General features: G+C 40.0%; 1 protein-coding gene across 2 annotated transcripts in view; it reads left to right on the top strand.

Moving 5' to 3' along the window:
• zgc:172282 (leucine-rich repeat and fibronectin type III domain-containing protein 1-like protein) overlaps window positions 1–23502 on the top strand; it is a 125338-nt gene extending 101836 nt beyond the window's left edge. The window contains exons 4-7 of one of the 2 annotated variants that reach the window (XM_034293065.1): window positions 2117–2793; window positions 3917–4030; window positions 4766–5466; window positions 22719–23502. In XM_034293065.1, coding sequence (XP_034148956.1) covers window positions 2117–2793; window positions 3917–3978 — 739 coding nt within the window. In that variant the 3' untranslated portion in view covers window positions 3979–4030; window positions 4766–5466; window positions 22719–23502. The remainder of the gene's footprint in view (window positions 1–2116; window positions 2794–3916; window positions 4031–4765; window positions 5467–22718) is intronic. The other variant, XM_010891990.3, reaches the window with a different exon arrangement.
• Window positions 23503–23509: the final 7 nt, after the last annotated feature.

Here is a 23509-nt window from a genome sequence, read left to right on the forward strand (position 1 = left end):
AACAAAGGACACAAAGATGGCAGCACCAGCTCTTCTAGATAAAGGACATGATACACATACCAAAGCCACTTGACTAGCTCCCACGCATTTCAAAACGATATGTAGCGTCGACTAGCGATTTGTGCAGTGGAAGGCTGAGCTCGGTGAACTTGGTAATTCTGGCTTGGGAAGCAGTTCACTATTTGTACTACATCGTTGTTGCCCTCGCATACAGTATACCCAATCACCACGGTTGCTGTTATGTTTTGCTGTGATCAACTTGCCTGTTGGGAACTTGCCTGTTGGACATCCAACGTTGTAGCTGCCACTTCAGAGCTATTAACAACAAACGATTAAGGAGGGCACTTAAATACAGTAAAACTAATAGGGCAGCAGAGCTTGTTTGGGATGCACAGGAGTACACTTTCATTCTGTTAATAAACGTTATGTAGCCCACATTGTATTTGTATATGTGTTAATAATGGTAATGGATTATACACATTATTGCAAAGAGATTTCAAATAGCTGTTATCTATTTGAGAAGGTATGTTTATCAGTGTACAATGCTACAGTTGTTATTTGTTATTTTGATCACCACAATGGATCTATCTAGTATTAAGGATCTGCACATATAGGCTGTATAATAAGCCTTGATTAAAGAACTAAACGCAAATATTATTTGGCATTATGATATATGATTACTTGAGATAATAGGATTGGTCACTGTTGCTGTATAATGATTGATAGCCTAATGTTATATGCTGTTGGGTGACAATGACTACACAATACCTGACTACATAATTGTACGACGTCCCATTAAATCTGTGCCTTTTGGGCATAAGTGACCAATGCATGAATATAGAATCAAAAGACTAATCTTAAAATATCTAAGTTACTTAACGCCTTACTTTCTACATCAAGTTACTAAGTAAAGTAATTTTATGGGAACAGTTACTAGTAACTAATTAGTTATTTGAAAATAAAAAATCTCCAACGCTGCTCACAATGCAAAGCTTCACACACATCGTTTACTTTGATCCAAATGCTGTATATTTAATGTTGGTTTCATATAACAGTTATATAGAGCTATAATATATATATATAGAACTATAATATCAATGAGGTGTGTGTCAGTGGGGAGGTAGATAGCCTGGTGGTTAGTGATGTGTGTCATGATGATGGTCCCATTAAGTCCAATGGGCTGTACAGTGGAATCTGCAAGGGCTCACCAAATACTACCGGAACGTTATAACACTCGATTGAGGGAAGTAGATAACCTGGGGGGTGAAAACAAATGTGAATTGTTCTGAACCGGAGTCTCTGCTAAATTTCAAAAAAATTTTATTGAAAGAAGGAAAAAAAAAAAAACTACTTTTGTTTACATACAACACTGATTCCAAAAAGGTTGGGATGCTGAGTAAACAAATGCAAAAAAACAAAAACATAATGAAATCATGTGCAAATCATTTATCCTAATATTTAATTGAAAATAGTACTGAGACAACAAATCAAATATTTATACTGAGAAATGTTATTGTTTTTGGAAAAATACATACCCATTTTAAATTTGATGCCAGCAATAGGTTTCAACAAAGTTGGGACAGGGCCATTTTTACCATTGTGTTGCATCACCTTTTCTTTTAACAATACTCTGTAAGCGTTTGAGAACTGAGGAGACCAATTGCTGTAGTTTTGAAAGTGAAACGTTTTCCCATTGTTGTTTGATATAGGATTGCAGCTGCCCAACAGAGGGTCTCCTTTGTCGTAAGTTTGTTTCATAATGCACCAAATGTTTTTAATAGGGGCACGTCTGGAAGCAACAGAGTGGTAAGCATGCCCCTGTCCCAACTTCTTTTCAAACGTGTTGCTGGCATCAAATTCAAAATGGGCATGTATATTTCCAAAAACAAAAACATTTCTCAGTTTCAACATTTTATATGTTGTCTTTGTAAATGAATGAGTTGCACTCATTGCGGTCTGTTTTTCTTCTTCTTTTGTTTGTATGCACTTTACGCAGTGTCCCAACAGTTTTGGAAACGGGGTTGTGGACACCAGGTTTCAATCTTTAAAATTATTTCCTTCATACTGGAAAAGATGAACTCTGAAAATAAAAACGGTCTGCTCTTTCTCTTGGCAGAATGATCCCGTCCACCAGTCAAGACTTCTTGGTTCGTGACCTTGTGTCGGGGCGCGAGTACGACCTGTGTGTGCTGGCCGTGTACGACGACGGCCTGACGGCGCTGACGGCCACGCGTCAGGTGGGCTGCGTCCAGTTCACCACGGAGACAGAGTACAGCCAGTGCCAGGCGCTGCACAGCCAGTTCTTGGGCGGCACCATGATCATCATCATCGGTGGCATAATCGTGGCATCCGTGCTCGTCTTCATCATCATCCTGATGATCCGTTACAAGGTGTACAGCCACCAAGGCACCGACATAGGCAAGGTTGGCAGCCTGGCCAACGTCCGTTCCCAGACCAATGGAGGACAGGCGGGGGGACAGGTGTCCCGGTCTGGGTCAAAGGTTACAGAGAACCAGGATGAGCAGCAGGCCCATGCCTTTGCTGGCGTGGCAGTGGGACCTGGAACAGGGCTTGTAGGAGGGGGTGTGAGTGGCGCAGCGTCGCCCAGTGCCACCCTAAAGGACTCCAACACCATGGCGCTGGTGGTTGACTGTGAGAGGGCAATGCAGATGTCAGACATGACTGCAGAGGAGCTGTCGCCAGGTAAGAGGCGTCACTCCAGGACTGCCATTGAGATGAAGAGGAGATCGTCGCTCACGCCCAAAGAGGCCGCCCCCGTGGATGTTGGGGGAAGTAAGTACTCCAGAGAATTACTCGAGAGAATTAGCTTGAGGAAAAGTGTGACAAAGGCACAGACAGAGACGGACAAAATGCGATAGAATGGGAGAATTACACCCTTCTTTTACTGTTTTCAATTTAGCATTGCTATGGAATATCTCAAATAACTGGCATGTAATTCATTTTTATTTAGTCTTTGACCAAGAGTAGGTAATGGCAGCAAGAGTCCTACCACTAAACATTAGCCTTTTGTATAACACAGCTCAGCACACCTCATTGCTCCACATAAAACACTGGGACAGAGACATGTAATTGTTAAGAACAGGGCCATTCAACTGACTCAATGGGCCACAGTCAAGTATATTGTAAAGAGCCTCTCCAATGTGAGGAACTAGGGTACATTGTTCCAATTGGATTATTGCACTTTACGACTGAATGGCCACTTTCTGAAAGAATGGCCAAGGATGTCCAAACCCTTTGGCATTGTGAGTCACTAAATCAATATGGAGAATTAAATCAGGGTCACAGTCATTCATTAGTGTCAATCACCAAGTGCAGTTATTAAACAGATTTTTGTTGAAGTTAAGGGACATAACGAAAAAAACATCCAATTTAGGCTGAGAAGAATTTGTCAATTAACGCAGTGGAATGTCACATTCCTTGGATTTCTGTTGAACTTTTGCAGTGGCCAACCCAATTTGTATTAGTCATTGTTAACACACACATTGCAATCCCATGCAGACAATCTATTCCAAAACATTCTGCAATGAAGAGTGACTCTATATTTACACTCTTTAATCACTCTTTAAAATCCCTAATTATTATTTGCTTTAATCAGTATAATGATAGAGAGTACACAACCAGTAAATGCAAGGCTACATCATTTAGTCCGGATCCCATTTTACATCTGTGCCAAAAGCAAGTGAAACTGCCCTGTGTGAGACAAAATGGTACCATTTTGGTTCAGCTGACACTTTGCCATGAATCAAATTCCCACGGCCTTGTCCGCAGGCTTCAGAGTGCTATGTACCTGAGACAAGGGGGGGGGGGGGCGAGGGACGTGCTGTGCCGCACCATGGCATGGCTGTCACTAACCTTCGCCACCTCATCCCTCACCTATATTTTTCTCTCCCGACAGACACACCAGGGCCCGCCGACGACAAGAGAGCTCATCGAGACTGGAGCGACTTTAAAATTTGATGACTCCTTCTGGTTCTGGGCGAGAAGCAGCCGTCAACCTCCAAGATTAACGGTGCCCTTCTTTTCTATTTCTCTTCCGTTCATCTGCTTGGGTAACAAAAGAGATGGACAAAGATAAGTGAGTAAGCTTCACTGATAGATGAATGGGCACCGACTAAGATGGAGAGACGGCTGGATCTGAGAGAACACGTAAAATAGTCAGAGCTAACATATTGCTAACCACGTTTCTGTGAGAGACGTCTGTGAGGCTTCTGCTCCCACACATATGGCAGCTTCAGCAAGACTAATTGCAGAGCACACCCCCTTAACACTCAGTGGTGCCCTTTTGAAAGCGGCGGGCATCAAAACAACATTATACAGAAACGTGACTTCCAGTTTAGTTGCATTTGCATCATAAACCAAAAAGAATCTAGTGGCAATACAAAACATTTCATAGAACAGAAGCATTTAACTAATGTGTCATCTGGTGTTCTCTTCCAACCCAAATCGAAAGCAAAATTACCATTTAAGCTTTTGCAGGTTTCTGAAGCTAATCATTTGTGATTGCATGTATGTCACACATTCAAACTCATACAGAAAACAATAAAAAGAAATAATTTCTGGGACGCATTTAAGGATAAATATGAAATGAATAAAAAGATGTCAAATGTATTATAATAAGTGACATGCTGTATATCTGGAATTTAGAACATTTCACAAAGGATTTTTTTTAACATGTATTTGAGATTTTGTAGGATTATGGGACTCAGTCAGTAACCATGGCTGTTTTTTTGTTTTTTTTCTTCAGATTATTATAGGATTCCAGGAATCAAGGCTGTTTGGATTATAAATCAGGAACATTTTTTGGACTTGTGCCGGACTTCTTCCTTGTCCCCAGAGTTGTCACTTCTCACACTGTATCCATAGAAACCCAAGGGAAACTCACCTGGATGGATTTGAAAAGAAATCACTTCACCATCATAATCTATGGGAATGGAGCTAAATTGTCCAACAGCCTCCCAAGTGGCTTTTGGGACATATTGCCTTGTATCCCTGTGTGGCTCTGACTGTCTGTATATCCTCTGCCATGATCACATCACTACTATTGTAATTGGACCTGTACTTGGACGTGGACAAACCAATACTTGGACCTCTAGTTAGACCTGTCCATGTCTCCTCCTGGACCAGTCCAAACTCTACTCCTGGACCAGTCCAAACTCTACTCCTGGACCAGTCCAAACTCTACTCCTGGACCAGTCCAAGCTACTCCTGGACCAGTCCATACTCTACTCCTGGACCAGTACAAACTACTCCTGGACCAGTCCATACTCTACTCCTGGACCAGTACAAACTACTCCTGGACCAGTCCATAGTCTACTCCTGGACCAGTCCATAGTCTACTCCTGGACCAGTCCATAGTCTACTCCTGGACCAGTCCATACTCTACTCCTGGACCAATCTGTACTTTCCCTGTCTGTCTTCAGACTAAGGACGGAGACCTGGTCAAAGGTGAGTGAATACAGAATCATGCACTTAATGCGGGTTAATCAATCAATCAATCAAATGTATTTATAAAGTCCTTTTTACAACAGCAGTTGCTTTTACAGAGACACCCGGCCTTAAACCTCAAGGAGCAAACAACAGTAGTGTTGAATTTCAGTGGCTAGGAAAAACTCCCTAAGAAGGCCGAATTTTAGGAAGAAACCTAGAGAGGACCCAGGCTCAGAGGTGTGACCAGGCCTCTTCTGGCTGTGCCGGGTGAGATATTAAGAGTCCAATTGGAATAATTAATAAATTCATCTGGGCTAAATCCAAAGTCTATTTAAATTTAAAGGTCAGAAGTATGACCAAATGGACAAGGACAGGAACAGCAACGGGCCCCCCCAAACCAGGTACTTCGCAGGTGTGGACCAGGACCTCATGTCCTCCTAAAGTTTAAAACGGGAGAAGACTGGGAAAATTCAGAAAATGCATTCCTCATATCAACAACAATTTATAGTGGAGAAGGAGAACTTAGTGGGGAAAGAGAACTGACCCAATCCCCCAGCAAAATAGTATAGCAGCGTAAGACCTTGGAACTAAGACGGGGGGGTCCGGTGACACTGTGGCCCAACCCGGGGTAGGCCCCGGACAGGGCCCAACAGGCAGGAAATCAATCCACCCACATTGCCAGGCATCAACCAAAGGGACACCCACCAACCGCAACCACCCTGAATGAGGGCCGAATATTGCCAGCAGAGTACAGCCCAATTGCACAAGTGCGCAACAGAGAGACAACCACAAGCCAGTGACTCTTCCCCCGAGTCACTGGCTTGTTGTTGTTTCTCTGTTAACCAGAAACAACTCTGACCTTAATAATGATGTAAGTAACTTAACCATTTATTTTATGTGAAATATGAACTGAACCTAAAAAGGTCTTTTAGGGTGTACTTCAGAATGTAAAGGGTGATCTTGGTTTTAGCCTGCCGATGTGTGCTTGGAGTAGTAAAGTGGGTTACGCTGTAAACAAGGTTACTCCATAGTCTCCGTCTCCCAAACTACTCTCTTTCCTCTGTTATCTGAATAAATGAAGGGAAGATGATTATGTGTAGAGAGGCAATTAAGGAATCCAATTCGGTGAGCGAGCAGGTTAATTAGTTCCTGCACACATTGATGGGGAAACATCTGTAGATCTGTTTCAGTTTAAACAATCCTACTTAGTTTTCTCTTCTTTCATACAAGTCACTACACTCAATAGGTTGTTCCCATTGAGAGTTGACAGGCTGAGAGAGGCTATGTGTATAATCATTAGGGTGACTGTGTATTTCATTGTGCTGGGTAATGCCAACATTTAACTTTTTGTTAACTTTAATCTGTTTTCTTGGAGGGAAAGCATGCAGGAGGTAATTGCAGGAAGGCTATGGGATTATACTTAGTTATTCTCAGATCAATTAAATGTGGGTGCTTTCTATAGATTATTTAAAAACTATCCACTACTAGAGCATGTAAGCATGGATCATTGTGTTTGTCACACATACACAGTAAATCACTGATTACCTATTTGGTTCACTGCCTCAGGGTTACTGGCTTGCTTTATCTGGTAATGAGGTTCTGAATATGTCTTAGGCTCATGTTATCTCAGAACACCATAGTGGTTGTACGTATGAAAAATGATGCCCAAATACAGGGTTGGAAGATCAAATACATTCATATTTAACCCCACAACTTAGAAATTCCAACCCCTGTGATTGTTTTTTTATGTATAATTATACAGGATCCTCATTAGCAGCTGTGGTCCAAACATAAATCAAAACCCAATAAATGCATAATATACATAATAGCAAAACAACATACTAAATTACATTATACAAATACAGTACATTATACCCAATAGTGTCTATAGTCACCGTAATGCTTCTACTGTAGGTGTTGTTTAATCTGTATTTCCTGGGGTTGCAGAGTGTAGTCATGGCTCTATCTGGGTCTCTTTGAAGGCCCGCTTGACAGTTTGTACAACAAGGTGATTACAAGGTGATCTGGTCCCTATCTATCTTGGGAGGGCCTCTCATATTACATATCAGCTTTTCTCAAACGTAGCAAGGAAAGCATGTATAATTAATTCAGGGCTATTTCTTACCTCAGATGTAAACTGTGCTGTACATCCCCTTGTGAAGTCTTTTTTTTTTTTTTTGGACTGCTCACTTCTGAAAGCACCAAGGCATGACAAGAATGGAAGGGAAATTAACAAATCCAAAACAAATGTCCAATCAAATAGTCACAATGTGCTTTGGAGCTTCACTGTCCAATTAAATGTAATCCAGCTTCTGTTAGGATTAAAATAACAATGAGAAGGTTATGATGGGATGGGATAAGAGGTGATGACCTTTCAGGAAATTGGCCTCAAAAATGTTTTCTTGATGTAAACTTCACTTCCTAGAGAGGTCTTCATTTACACCCCTTCAGAATAATTCACACCCTCTAAGCCTTAGACTGACTGACTGATCCTCTCTTTAATGATTCACATGAGGTGCGTATTCAGAGTATGGCAGTCTTGTAAACTAAAATAAAAAAATGATAAGGCAGTATCAATATCAGATTAAAGTGCTAGATGAGAAAGAACAAAATAATATACACTATGTACAATAACAAGAGCAGCAATGTGTAACTACTGTAGGAGGAAAGTGTCATTAGCAGGATAAATGTATGTATGGTGGAACAATGCGTATAGAGCCAGGGACTCCAACCTTTTCCAATATGAAAATAAATAAAGTAAGTGGACATTAATGGACTGCGAACTACTCGTCCTACCTGTTGGAAACATCAGACATCTAGCTGGCTAAACGATGAACAATCCCAACCAACACAGCCCACCAATAAGATTGGGTCCCTTGGTAAATATGTTTTTTTTTTTTTATTTGCTGTCTATCCTCATGGTCTTTCATTCAAAATATAAAAAAATAACCTTCAATTGAAGTAAAATTATTGGGAAAAAAACGTGACACCATTATTGGCAACCCTAGAAATTATTACGTATAACATCTAACTTAAGTCCAAGTTTTTAAGTTCACTCGAGTGTTTAGTAGCACTGACATGGTAAGCCGTGACTTCACTGGGGTAAAAATATGAGGTGACACAGGCCAAATTCCTATAGTCATCCATCACTATGGGATAGACCCGAGGATAAAACAAAGATTTTATATAAAGGGCTTTTGAGCTGTCTCCTACTACTCTGACTCATATAGGCATTTTGCATCAGTATCTAATTCAGAGTCAAAAGCCTAAACACGCCATGATAATTGTCCAAATAGCAATCCATCAGAACTTTCTTCCACTGATCTTTGTAAACATTGTAAACTAAATTCATGGCAGTAATGAGAGCAGTATCAATAGTTTTGCACTTCTCCATGGCTAGCTATCTATTTAAAAAAACACACTTTCAAACTGGCATTATGCAATTCTTAGCAAACAAGTGCAGGCAACATACCAGACCAATCACAACTCATCTCTTGGTACCACATTATTTAACACAATCATGGTTTGCGTCAAGGTTCCTGCAAGGAGTTAGTCTTGGCTTTTGATAGTAGAGAATAAACTGACAATTATTCAATTTCATGAGCAAACTCATTTTATGGCTAGACAGGTGCAATTGTTTTTTATTCTCTGTTGGATCGTAATGTGAATAGGGTAGAGGTGAAGTCATAGTAATGAGGGCAGTCACTATAATCCATTGTTCTAAGCCATTAGTTCCCAAAGTTTTTCAGTTACACAAGTACCCCCTGTGGTTGTGCCAAGTACCACTGGTTGGGTACCACTGCATCTAAGCCAACAGCATTTACAGAGAGGACAAGGAAAGGCTTAGCCAGAGGCAATACTAACACCCGGCATGAAATCACTATTGATCATCCATATCTAAAGATCTAGCAGGACTTTGAGAAATGAGAAAAGTTTAAGGTTAGACTCGAATGAGATGTGAGAAGGCCAAGATGTGTTTGTGTGGGTTTGTCCCTTTATTTCATTAATCAAAAAAGAGTTCAAACTCAACCTTGTATCAACAACATCCCCCCCCCCAAAAAAACGTACGTGTTGAGAAGATAAAATGTGCTACCTTGAAACATTTTGTATTTTGTTATTTCAGTGTAATTTGCTCATTTGTTTGCTAATCACCACAAGGACAATGTGGAAACATTTTTTTGAAAATCCGACATTTCTGAGTGTGTGCGTTCTGGGTGAGTGTAAAATAAATGTCTATATGCGTATTGTAGCAAACTAAATATAGGTCTGCATAGACCAATACAAGGTACAAAAGACAAGTGAAAAGACAACTGTTTATATTTATAAGGTTTAATAGACAAAACAGTCTAAATGCATGAATAGAAGAGACTTCTAGGATAGGTCTGTAAAATCTGCCCTACTTAGAGCAGCTGAACAAGAACTGGGTTTATCCTTATCAGTCAGTTTTCTTCCATCTATTCACCTTGAGTGGAACCAAATGTCTGGTTGATTATATAGACAACTTCCAGGTTGAAGTGTACAGTAAAAAGTCATTGGAAATTAAAACTTAGTTTAGTGCTGGGAATAGTTAATCTCAATAGGGATAACCATTGGTTATTTCCAGTGACGAACCAACTTATGTCAAAAGGGTCATTAGCTAGTGTGCTGATTGGCATGCTCGTTTTGGCATGCTCGACTTAAGATTAACATGTTTGCCCGTAAGGAGCAGACCTTTCTTTCCCAACGCTTTTGCCACAACCTCTGTACAATCAATTTCCAAAATGTACATAACTCAAATTATATGTTGCACTTGGCTCTGTTAATGTCTGGGGAACAATACATATCAACTCTGGGGAAACAAGCGTTGGCTCAGCTCACCATGAAACGACCAGACTTCAGTCATGATGGAGGGAACATAGACTGCTAACTACAATGCCGCAAACACAGGAAAATAATGCCATGGCTCCAACGCAGTTGACAGAAAACAAGATGATTGCTATAACAGTAACTAGCCGACTAGAAAGTCTGATTCACACAACTTGTCTGTAGAAAGAAGGGGAGGAATGCTTTGTGTGTCTGGGTGATGAGGGAGGTGAAACGGTGTTGCTTCTAACCCAATCCGGGTAGCAGGTTTAACCTTCATCCAAACTTGCCAATTTAGTTTTTAGAACAACAGAGACATGTGCTGCAACTGAAATTATAGATTTTTTGGGGCGACAACAAATGACAACATAATGGTATAACGGTCATATTGGAAGAGTCTCCACCTAGGCTAAATACTTGTTGGGTCAGAGTACTCGGCACATCTTGAGCACGGACTATATCAACAATTGCACACGGTATTACCGATACACTCTCCCCAGCCTATAATTGTGCCAAACTGACAATGGAATAGGTAATTTCTTACTATTATGAGATATTTTTATTCAGCAAATTATAACCATATTAAAATACACTTTTCTATGTTTACAAACATTGCGTTAAGAGGGTGATGCACACATAATGGTTGCAGAAACATCACCATGGTAGCCTGGTAGCCAATAGTTATTTATATAACTACTATGTTAAATCTCATACTTGCTATTGATTTAGTTTTTTTTTTTTTTTTTCTGACTGTTACTATTCATTATCAGTGCAGGTACAGCACCCCTGCTAAAACTAGTTTTTTTGCTGTTTACCAAAATACATTCAAGTTACAGTTAAATAATTAATATGGGCTGAAAGTGTAGCCACTCAGCTTTAATTTGAGGGTATTCACATCCAGATTGGAGCAAAGGTTTAGGAATTACTGCCATTTAACATGTAGCCCCCTCTTTTTCAAGGGACCAAAAGTATTTGACAATTGACTCAAAAGCTGCTTAATGGACAGGTGAGGGATATTCCTTCATTATTTCTTCATCAATTGAGCAGGTAAAAGGTCTTGAGTGGATTCCTTGTGTGGCATTCGCATTTGGAAGCTATTGCTGTGAACCCACAAAAGGAGCTCTCAGTGCAAGTGAAACAGCCCATCCTTGGGCTGCAAAACAAATCCATCAGAGAGATAGCAGGAACATTAGGAGTGGCCAAATCAACAGTTTGTTACATTCTGAGAAAAAAAGAATGCACTTGTGTGCTGTGCAACACAAAAAGGCCTGGAGGTCCACGGAAGACAACAGTGGTGGATGATCGTATTATCCTTTCCATGGTAAAGAAACACCCCTTCACAAAATCCAACCAAGTGAAGTACCCTCCAGGAGGTAGGCATATCATTATCCAAGTCTACCATAAAGAAAATACTTTAAAGATTAAATACACACGGTTCCCCACAAGGAGCGAACTTATAAGTCTCATAGGTTTCATGAGTCTCAAGAATAGAAAGGCCAGATTAGACTTCTGAAAATGCCACCCCAGTTCTGGAACAGCATTCTTTGGACAGATGAAGCCATGGCTCAAACCTGTACCAGAATGATGGGAAGAAAAAAGTTTGAGCCCCTGAAATAAAGGGACTGTGTATGAAAGTGGTCGACCTTGATAATATTTTTGTTCGACCCCTTGAATTAAAGCTGAAAGTCTGCACTTCAATCGCACCTTGGTGGTTTCATTGCAAATCCATTGTGGTCTCATACAGAGCCAAAAATATGAAAACTGTGTCAGTGTCCAAATATTTGTGGACCTAACGGTACTCTGTTCGTTGTTAATGGTTGAATGACACAACAAAAGCAAAGGGAAGGTTTGTGTCTTTGCATGTAAAAAAGCAAAGTTATTGATCTAGTCACTTGCATATGATATGCCGTAGTTCACTGTATGCTACTGTGAACCACTGCATCTCAAGCTTGGGAAAGCTGGTCAGAAAAAAGGAAACTATTTAATAAACACAAAGAATGTTCACCTTCTATAACATATAAATAACATCCTCAGTTTCACTTATATAACTAGCAATGTGCCAAGTCATCTCAAAAACACTTATAATTATATACTGTATAAGGCAATTTTTTGACTATGGTTGTGTTTGGATGAAGCCTGTTCACCATTAGCACTACATTATGTTTTGCTTTGGGGCAAAGGGGCTTATTTGATTTGCTTTATTTCATTAGAACAACAAGTGCCTTATAATAACATCGATGACTAAACTGAAAATGTTGAAAATATTCATAGGATGGTTACATTGGTCCCTAGATTAATTTGAATCTAAGGTGTCCCCACATCCCTTCCTAGCGTCATTGTGACTGGAAAACTTTTTAGATTGGTGGATGTGTGTTTGCTTTCAACTAGCACAGTAGGTTATAGACCAACACTTGGCCTCAGGGCACTTTGCAGCTCAATTCAAATTCTGCACTAATTTCTAACAGTGCCAAATTCATTGATTGTGTTTTTTTGCAGCACAGCCTGTCTGCACATAGTAAATTATGTTGGTATACCATCCTTGTCTCTTCACATTTGTATTGAGCGAGAACAAAATTGGGTTAGGTGCTGCCATTTTTCTGCTTCCCATAAAAAACATTATTTTCTAGCTGCTTGTGCTATTGTTCTTATTGCTTTGTAGAAGTACAAAAAGAAAGTCACAACAATAGAGTTCAAGCAACGACCACCTGATCCCATGTGAAGAGAATAACGTTTTCACCTGTGAATACAAATTTAGCATGTGAAAATTCATCACCTATTTTAAATGCAGAGGTGAAATTATTATTCTCATTTTGTAGAATCTATGTTTACACATGTACACAGTTTACTTACTGGTTTTCATCCTACCTTAGTTTAATAAGGGTAATACAAATGTAGAATTTTTTTATTATGTCTGAGTCAATTACTCAGTTATTATTGTAGTCCTCAGTAATGTTGCATTTATATTCAGTACATTTGAATTTTACACTACTAGTAGAAAGTGGGTTTTATTATTTTTGCTATGAGCACACTGTTCTCTCCTATAAACGTTGGTCTGTTACTGTTGACAGAAGCCTAAGGAGAAGAGAAATTTCTCCCTTTTTTGTTTCTGTTTTCCAGTTTGGGTATGTTTGCATTTAAAACATGAGACCGACAGAATTTCAATGAATACTCTGAAATGCATCCACTCCAGCAGGTTACCTCTGGATTAAATGAAATTGAACAAATTGGAAAATGTAAGGAACAGCAAACTGTAATGAAAGTGCTATACAAATTGAATGTATTATTATTGATTGCAGCGGGAAATCCACAAAAATAACCCGACAGATAAGTACTCTCATTGCTACCGTAATGGTCTAAATTGTATTACTCATGCCTCCAAAGGAATATATCCCTACAAGATACATAAAACATTTTCTGCATGAATAGAAAAATGCATATTGTATTTAAAAAAATAAAAAAGTATTAGGCTTTCATTTACATGATTCATCAATATATTTTCCTCATACAATGTCTCAGTTGAAATGCCTCAGAAAGTTTTTCTATTGTTATCTTGGAAATGATTGTCAAACAGATTAATCACACTCAATTTTTGTAAGTATTATGGGTGATGTATCATTTGGTTTAAAGAAACAGATGTGGTCATGATTTGTTCAAATGTAAAAAAATAAACATGTGAACTCCAGCCTAATTTCTCGGGCAATTAAGGGATTATGTGGATAATCTTCTGATGACACAGTGATAAACCTACTAACCTACTGTATCAGTGAGGGCATGATGAAGCCTGATGATGGGTCATTGGCAACAATGAACAGGATGTTTAGAGTGAGATAACCAAGGTCGGTGAGCTAATGAAAGTTAAGAACAGAGCAAACTGATCTTTGATTAATCGTTAATTGTGATAAAGCACTTTGTAGTTGTTATTTGATAAATTGTATATATGTAGATTCAAGTCGCTGACATTTATGGACTTGTGTACATTTAGTAAGCTTAAAATGTTTTCACCTAAAAGAAATTTTATGAATGCCAATGAGCTAAATGAGTCAAAATATATAGATGATTAGGCAGCCATGTTGATATGAGTACCTTCAAGACAAACATTCCACAGCTCCAGGGACAAGCCAGCAGAGGGATACTGCTGGTTGATACAGTGATGTTCAACTCCAATATCATTGAGTGGAACCCAGGTGTAAGGGGTTAGGTTGGAGGCACTATTTGTTTCCATTGTATTACTTAATCATGTTCATAGGGTTAATTATATAGGTAGCTAGTTTCACATTGCCACAATTGTGCCTTTGGTCAACAGATGTTCCTTTAAGTTCCAGTGACACTGACGTTAATTCCAGAATACTGTTTACATTATCACTCGTTCTCTAGCCAGACACCAACTACATCAACATCCAGTGTGTAAAAGTGCAATGACGGTGAGGATAATTTACAGTTTACAGCCAGGACCGTGTCTGGGTCGGCGGGCAGTGGATGGCAGAGAAAAGATTTGTGTGGCTGACTGCTGGTTTATTAAAGCTCTGAGGTGATTCATATCAGATGATGATTTGGTGATTGCCCCCGGGGCGGAGTATAATCCATAATACAGCCCAGGCCCACTTGATATCTGCTGCTCAGGCCACATTTAATTGCATAATCAATGTGTGCTGATGAGAAACACGGTGTGATGATGAGAATCATAATTAGGGTTGTAAAGGAGTCTGACAACATGAATCAGACCAGCCTCCTCCGTTGAACGCTGTCAGATTTCTCAGTACATCTCGAGAGTTGCTTTAAGGCGTGAACCCTCTGACAGCAATGTCTGTACTGATACTGTCCTCATACAGGTTCAATATCCTTTTGCCTGCATGGTGATGACGATGATTGATCATATTGTTTGGCATCCTCAGCCAATGATATAGTATTGTCTGGAGAAGTGGCTACGCTCTAATTCCTTCGCTGGCTGGCACAGCGAAGGTGAGGTGTCCTGGTGTAAAGAACATGGTGACTCTAAACAACCTAAATAGCTTACTATATCTAGACCACTCTGAGTGACCTAAATAATGTCTGATAGGCCTATTATTGGTATATTACAGTTGGGCCACATACAAATGTACTTCAGCTGTTTCTAATTGTCCCCTTTTTTAAACATTTTAATTGAATCATCCAAATTGGAATTTCTAAGTTTACAACAATTCCTGAACCAAACCTTGAGACAACTTTTGAGGTGAGGTAAAAATTAAAGAAATGTATTTTCTTTTGTGTACAGTTATCCTTTAATTTGTTAACATAGACCAAGCACAGTTGCTTGGTTTGAATTTTCTGTAGCCACATGAGATGCAGTTGTCAACACAAATATCCACTGTATTGACAGAAATGATCATGATAAATCAGTCAATCAATCAAATGTAACCCTTTTTCCCCCTGCAGTTGTCACCAAGTGCTTTTACAAAACACCCAGCGTAAAACCCCAAGAAGCAAACAACAACAGTGTTGATGCACAGTGGCTAGGAAAAACTCCCTAAAAGGGTCTGGAACTTAGGAAGAAACCTAGAGAAGAACCAGACCTGGAGGGGTGACCAGTCCTCTTCTGGCTTTGCTAATTGCAGTAATTAATAAATGCATCTGGGCTGTGTCCAGAGTTTAGAAAACACGATCCAGGTCAGAAGCATGACCAGATGAACAAGGACACGGACAACCCAGGGGGGAAGAATGGTCAGCAGAGTGGCAGTTGGAATCGTCAGGTATTGTCTTGATCTGTAACACAACCAGGAGGACTTTGGACAGGGACAGCTACGAGTCTTTTGAGCCTGGTACTCAGGAGGCGTGCGCCAAAACCTCATGTCGTACTAAGTTTAAACGTAGGAGGAGTCAAGGAAAATTTAGAGAGCACATTCCTTAGATTAACAATTATTTACAATGGAGAAGGAGAACTGAACCTACCCCCCCCCCCCCCCCCATTGGCCCAGGACCCCCGCAGAAAGTAATGGAATTGGCCGTCACTTTCTGGGATCAGTGGTGTTCGTATTTAAATATGGTTGCCTTGCCTCGTTATGCACTAGAGACTCCTCGTGGGAGTTTCTTCCAGAGTGCGGTGATTCTGGTATGGACTTCCTGGTTGAGCGAGCAGCATGATAAGAGCCAGAACGGCATGATGTTTTTTGGAAGACGTATCGACTCTCCCAAGTCCACTAGGAGTTGCTGCGAGGAAACAGGGCATTAATCACTTATGAAATTGGGGGAGGAAAGCAGGGTGAAAGGAAAAACATATATACACTACTGTTTTCCATGAAACATGCATAACATGAGTTTGTATAGGGAATATAGACAGAATACCAGCTGACAAAATACCAGCTGACGACTTCTTTCCTAAATAGTTCTTGCATAGTTCGGAGCTGTGCTTTGAGTCATTGTCCTGTTGTGGGAGGAAATTGGCTCCAATCAAGCACCATCCACAGGGTATGGCATGGCGTTATAAAATTGAGTGATAGCCTTTCTTCTTCAAGATCCCTGTTCCACTTTAGCACCACCAAAACTACCCCCAGACCATCACATGGCCTCCACCATACTTGACAGATGGCATCAAGCACACCTCCAGCAACTTTTCATTTAGTCTGCTTTTCACAAAACACCTCAGATTTTTCTGTTATACCACTTTTTTTGCAATCTTCCTCTGTCCAGTCTTTATTCTTTTGCCCAACTTAGTCTTTTATTTTTATTCGCCAGTGTGTGATATGGCTTTTTTTTTTTGCAATACTCCCTAAAGGCCAGCATCCCAGAGTCACCTCTTCACTTTTGATGTAGAGACTGTTGTTTTGCAGGTACTATTTAATGAAGCTGCCAGTTGAAGATCTGTGAGGCATCTGTTTCTCAAACTAGACACTCATGAAAGACGAGTAGGGGCCTCATACTCTTTTTTCTATTCTGGTTAGAGTCAGTTTGCGCAGTTCTGTGAAGGGAGTAGTACACATCATTTTACAAGATTCTGAGTTTTTTGGAATAGCCTTCATTTCTCAGAACAAGAATAGACTGAAGAAATTTTCAGAAGAAAGTATTTTTTTCTGACAATTTTGAGGCTGTAATCAAACCCAGAATTGCCTTCAGTCCAAATACTGAACTAGTCTATAGAAGGACAGTTGGCACAATTTTTTTTAGCTTTGCCAAAATAATTGCAAAAGGGTTTTCTAATGTTTGCTTCTGCCCACTTTTGATTCATGAACAGAATCAGCCCACAAGTCAGGGGATAATCTTCCTTTATTTAGCATAAGTCCATGATGTTCCATAGTTCTTCATGTTCTACATGTTCTCCAACGATTACAAAGTAAACACAGTCTTTTACTGTATACCAGAACACATAGGAGGTGGTCAGTGGTCATAGCCAAGCATTATCCTACAAAATACCTTCATATGGATTTTCCAACTTATGGTCCAATGGTCTATTTAGAGACTCCTATGACCGTCCCATACACAGTTCCTAGCGGGTGGCATGGACAGGGTGTGTGGGACCCATCAGTAATGCATCACATATCCTACCTAGTGTCCCTCATACAGTTGTCATTTAGTACTATCATGCGTTGTGTCAAGCTTAATTCTATAATTTGTCATGCCCATAATCTCACACTAATGATCAATTAGCCTTTTAAAAAACTGAACGTTGGACTTGGAGAAGCAAACACAATGTGCCATTGGATCACAGGACTGATGGTTGTGGATAATAGGTCTCTATACGCCCATTTAGATATTCCATTAAAAATAATCAGTTTCCAGCTACAATAGACATTTACAACATTAACCATGTCTACATCATAGGTATTCAACCCTCTCCTGGAGACCCCCCAGCCATCTCACCCAGCCATCTCACAGTTTAGTTTTTGCCCGGAAATAGCTCACCTGATTCAGCAGGTAAGGGCTTGTTAATTAGTTAATAAGTTGATTCAGTGTGCTAGTTCTGGGATAGATCTAATAGATGGAATGGCTGGGGGATCCCCAGGACACGTTTTAAGACCTATGGTCTACACTGTATTTCTGTTCAATTTGATGTTATTTTAATGGTCAGAAATGGGCTTTTCTCTTGAAAACCAGGACCCCAAAACTTTTGAATGGTAGTGTGTATCTGGCATTGAATTTTGTAAATTAAATTGCCATTTCTATTAAAAATATAATGTCATCCACAATGAGCCTTATAATAGCCAACTTATTGCAGCAGGAATTATCGAAAATGTATAAAGTAGTGGCAAGACATAGCCACGGTATAACAAATCCACAATAGTTATATATTTTTTTTATCATCCCTATTATATGAAATGAATATCTGTATAAAAGCATGGCCATGCAAAAGTGGTTCAGTTTGACAGATGTAGTTATCCATCACCTGAACTAGAAAGTGAGGTAGCGTTGGGTCACATTAGCTAGTCTTAAAACCAATTGTGCAACTGGTGATATTAGTGATCATTTTTTAAATCAAAATAGTCAAGTGTCTGCCCTAAATACACACTAATCTAATACCCTGATGCATTTTGTAATTGTAGTCCTGTAAACAGGCAGACATTTGCATAAAAACAAATTCAATAAAATCAACCTCAGATCAAAAGTAAATATAAATAACCAAACTAATCAAAAATGTTGTTTTTTTTCCTAACGGTAAACAACTTTAAGGCTTTATTTCTGATGTGAAAGTGTTTTTTTGTTTTGGCAGTCCTTGTTCTTTCAGTGTAATGTCAATCTTCTACGTTGTCATGAATGGCAAAGTAGAACACATTGGTGCTTGCCTGTCTCTGCATCATTTTTGGAACAGTTTTGACTGGGTTGGCAGTGGTCAGCGATGATCTTTCCTGAGTGATTCCTTTCCCTGGAAGCACTCGGGAAATGTAAAACCTTTTTACCTAAGGCAGCTGGCAACTCATTACCTTCTTTGTTGCCCCCTATGCTGCAAACGTTTATTCTGTAAAACTGTGTTTAAGAACTATATTATGTTATAATTTAGTAGAATTTGTTTCTAAATAATAAAGCAGATGTCTTTTTTGCAGATGTCAACTGGTCATGTTGGCTTGATTTTATGCTAGTTATACAGTAAAAATAAAAAAAATATTGCCCCTTTAAAATACTTTTTTTAGGCAAGAATTATGATACATATTGTTTTTATTATTATTTGGAACCCCTTCTACTATTAAAGTGTTATGAAAATTGCAAATATAATTTAAATAGATTTCACATTTTTGTATTACAAATATAAGACAAGTCAAAATATGTCCTTAAAGACTTGATCAGAGAGAGGCTCTTGCTGAATAAAAGGCTGTTTAATTGGTTGGGTCCAAATGTGTGAATCTTAAACAAAACTCTTTGAGGTCAATCAGGTAAAGTAACTTCACAGACATTTTCTGATGAAAAAAATACAGTAGATTGTTCAGAATTAATTTGCATGCATCTCTTAGTGTACACTGTGTTCCAATTTACCCCTGGTAAAGTCCACAAACATTATCCTTTGGGTTTTTGAGGTGGTGGGGGATTTTGTGGAGGATTTAGTGGAGATGTTTACAGGATTGTCCACAGACCGGTTGGCTCTTTAGGCAAGGTGGCAGAGTGATGGAGAATAGAAGTTCATTAAGAAGACTTGGGGCAGGGGGTTCCGGCAGGGATTTCCTTTATTTTTGAAAATGTGTAATACCTGTGGTGATGAATGTTAGTATGTTGTATGTACATAGTCTCTCGAGGTCTATGATTAAGTGTGGCTGGCCATATGCCATCAGTGATATAGGCATATACACCAGCCATAACATTATGACCACTGACAGGTGAAGTGAATGACACTGATAATCTATATAAATATATATACCGAACAGCCATAACATTATGACCACTGACAGGTGAAGTGAATGACACTGATAATCTATATAAATATATACACCGATCAGCCATAACATTATGACCACTGACAGGTGAAGTGAATAACACTGATAATCCCGTCATCATGGAACCTTTCAGTGGGTGGGATATATTAGGCAGCAAGTGAACATTCTGTCCTCAAAGTTGATGTGTTACAAACAGGAAAAATGGGCAAGCGTAAGGATCTGAGCAACATTGACAAGGGGCAAATTATGATGGTTAGACGACTGAGTCAGAGCATCTCCAAAACTGCAGCCCTTGTGGGGTGTACTGGTCTGCAGTGCTCAGTACCTATCAAAAGTGATCCAAGGAAGGAAAAGCAGTGAACTGACAGGGTTATGGGTGGCCAAGGTTCATTGATGCACGTGGGGAGCAAAGGCTGGCCCGTGTGGTCCGATCCAACAGAAAAGCTACTGTAGCTCAAATTGCTGAAAACGTTAATGCTGATACTGAAAGGTGTTAGAACACAGTGCATTGCAGTTTGTTGCGTATGGGGCTGCATAGCCGCATACCAGTCAGGGTGCCCGTGCTGGCCCCTGTCCACTGCCGAAAGCACCTACAATGGGCATGTGAGCATCAGAACTGGACCACAGAGCAATGGAAGAAGGTGGCCTGGTCTGATGAATAATGTTTTCTTTTACATCACGTGGATGGCCAGGTGTGTGTGTGTGTCGCTTACCTGGGGAACACATGGCACCAGGATGCATTTTGGGAAATAGGAAAGCCAGCAGAGACAGTGTGATGCTTTGGGCAATGTTCTGCTGGGAAACCTTGGGTCCTGACATTCATGTGGATGTTACTTTGACACGCATTGTTGCAGACCATGTGCACCCTTTCATGGCTACAGTATTCCCTGATGGCACTGGCCTCTTTCAGCAGGATAACGCGCCCTGCCACAAAGCAAAAATGGTTCAGGAATGGTTTGAGGAACACAACAACAAGTTCAAGGTGTTGACTTGGCCTCCAAATTTCCCAGATCTCAATCCAATTAAGCATCTGTGGGATGTGCTGGACAAACAAGATCCATGGAGTGCCCTCCTCGTCTAGTGGAGTGCATGCCTCGACGGGTCAGGGCTGTTTTGGCGGCAAATGGGGACCTACACAATATTAGGCAGAAGGTCATAACATTATGGCTGATCGCCGTAGTTATACACTGTCAAGTAGCTTATTATTTCCACATACTACAGACTCCTGCTTCTTGGCAAGGTCAGCTTTACAGAATTTGGCTCGCGGACAGTAGCTAGCTCACATCACTGTCACCATGGACACCCTTTTTTGCTTTTGAAAATCCATGTGAACTGCTCTTGCTTTGGTCAAAATGATCATGGCTGTATTCACCATTTCATGTTTTCTGACTCCAGTGAGGCATTGGGTTTCATTGGGTGTACTGCCTCAGATCTGCCACAGATCTTTGTACTGCCGATCACTGTTTGTGTAGACCTCATGTTACATCAGTTCCACACTTTTTCCTTAGTATGTATGCAACCGGTTGTAGGATGTGGGTGTCATTACTGCAGATATAACTGACAGTGCATAGGATATCTGATTTTCTAGAATCTTCCACAAACACCAGCTTAACATTGTAATGGTGTTTGAACTTTCAGAATCTATAATCTTTCCAGGAAGGTCTTGAGTTTGCCAGTGTAATTTGAGCTGAAATATGTTACTTCCAATTATTTTGATTATAAAGTCCTGTTAGTTTCTCCTGTGAGCTAAACAAATGCCTTTCCATTTGCATTGGTTTGTTTTTCAGATTGATTTTTACATCTTGCTTCTACTACGTGTCTGTTGGAGATTTAGCAAATAAATATGTCATTTAAATGTTGATAACTTAAATTAAAATGAAATGCATTAGGTGAATTTGCAATAATTGTTCATTTTTCCAATGGTTAAGTCAACATTCCATGTATCTAAAATATGTTTGTGATGTAAGGGTTTAAGATGTTCATGCAGTTATGCTTTTGACATAAAAAGCATGCTACATTCAGCGTGCTGACAAGCACAAAAAAGTACTGTCTCAAGTCAGCATGTCCCCTACAGGGCTTAGTAAGCTCAGGGCCTCCTGCTTCAAATAATGTAGCCTGTCTTACAAGGAAACATAATTTCCAAAAAAGGCATCTATCATTATGACTCTTGCTATCACACCTGTTCAGCCTTGCTTCCTTTCCTCTTCAATCCAAACCACACCTAGTGCCAGCCAGCCTGTGACTGCTATTGCCAGGCACAGTGATATGCTATCATATTTTAAAGTGCTTTTTCAATATGTGGATTCAAGCAGAAGTGTTCATTTGAAATGTCTGCCAGGCTTGTGTTTAGCTCACCACCTGCCATACATCCAGAACCATGACATTCCCTGCCTGAGGCAGGCTTAGTCAGGCTACCATGAGGGCTTAGCTCCTATCGCCGTTCCGTGGACAGTGTGTGGGACATTGAGGACGAGTAAGGCCGCGGAGTCCAAAATGTAATTTCGCACTGTACTGGAAAAGCATCTATTCACTTCAATGGCTGTTCAATGGCACTGGGTTGTTCTCCTTATAATCCTGTTTTGTTTGATGGCCACACAGGCATGCCCAGGCGAAGTTTGGCTGTTACTGTGAGGGCGGCCATTTACATTATGCACCAAACATCAGTGGAGCTCAATGCTGCATGGATCAAAACAGAGGGCATCGTGCAAGCACAGTGACCGCACTGATGCCAGCGTTTGTCATTCTACCTGTGTTTGCCTCGGACACAGTATTCAGCTGATTTACTTTGGTCTTTTTCCATAAGGGAATTATTAGATGTTTTCTGTTACATCACATGCAGGTTTAGTATGGCAAGGATTCAACAAAATGACGGCTCTTCATGATTAACATTGATTTAGTGGATTTTGCAGTATGTGGTCAACAGGTAGTGATGTTAAATAAGGCAAAGTCTTATATACTATTCACTGGTTTCACCATTTCTCTTTTCTCTCCACAGGTAGAGTATGTTTGGTTCCGTCCAGACTCAAAGGACCCAATGACATATAGGATAAAAAACTCCAATGCCAACTAACAAGGACTAAGCAAACTGAACCGCATGTCTGTGCGTCACCAACACCTCTTCATTACCATGGTCTTCATCACCCTCTCCTCTTGTGCTGAGTTTTTTCCCCTTTGAGCCAACCTAGTGAGAACTGAATTAAACAGACAGACTGAAAGAAAGAAAAATGCTCATAACTGGGGACTCACCTTCTTCTGTGTTCTCTGTCACTTTTTATTTGGCTTTATCTTTTGTAACTGTACATAACGCAATTCCAAATCTTATAGTTTTGTACATGTAATTTTTATGGTGTGTGAAATTTTTTATAATAAAACCAAAATGTGGAATCATT

Source organism: Esox lucius, chromosome 1 (genome assembly GCF_011004845.1).
Source record: "Esox lucius isolate fEsoLuc1 chromosome 1, fEsoLuc1.pri, whole genome shotgun sequence".
In the NCBI taxonomy this organism is placed as follows: Eukaryota; Metazoa; Chordata; class Actinopteri; order Esociformes; family Esocidae; genus Esox; species Esox lucius.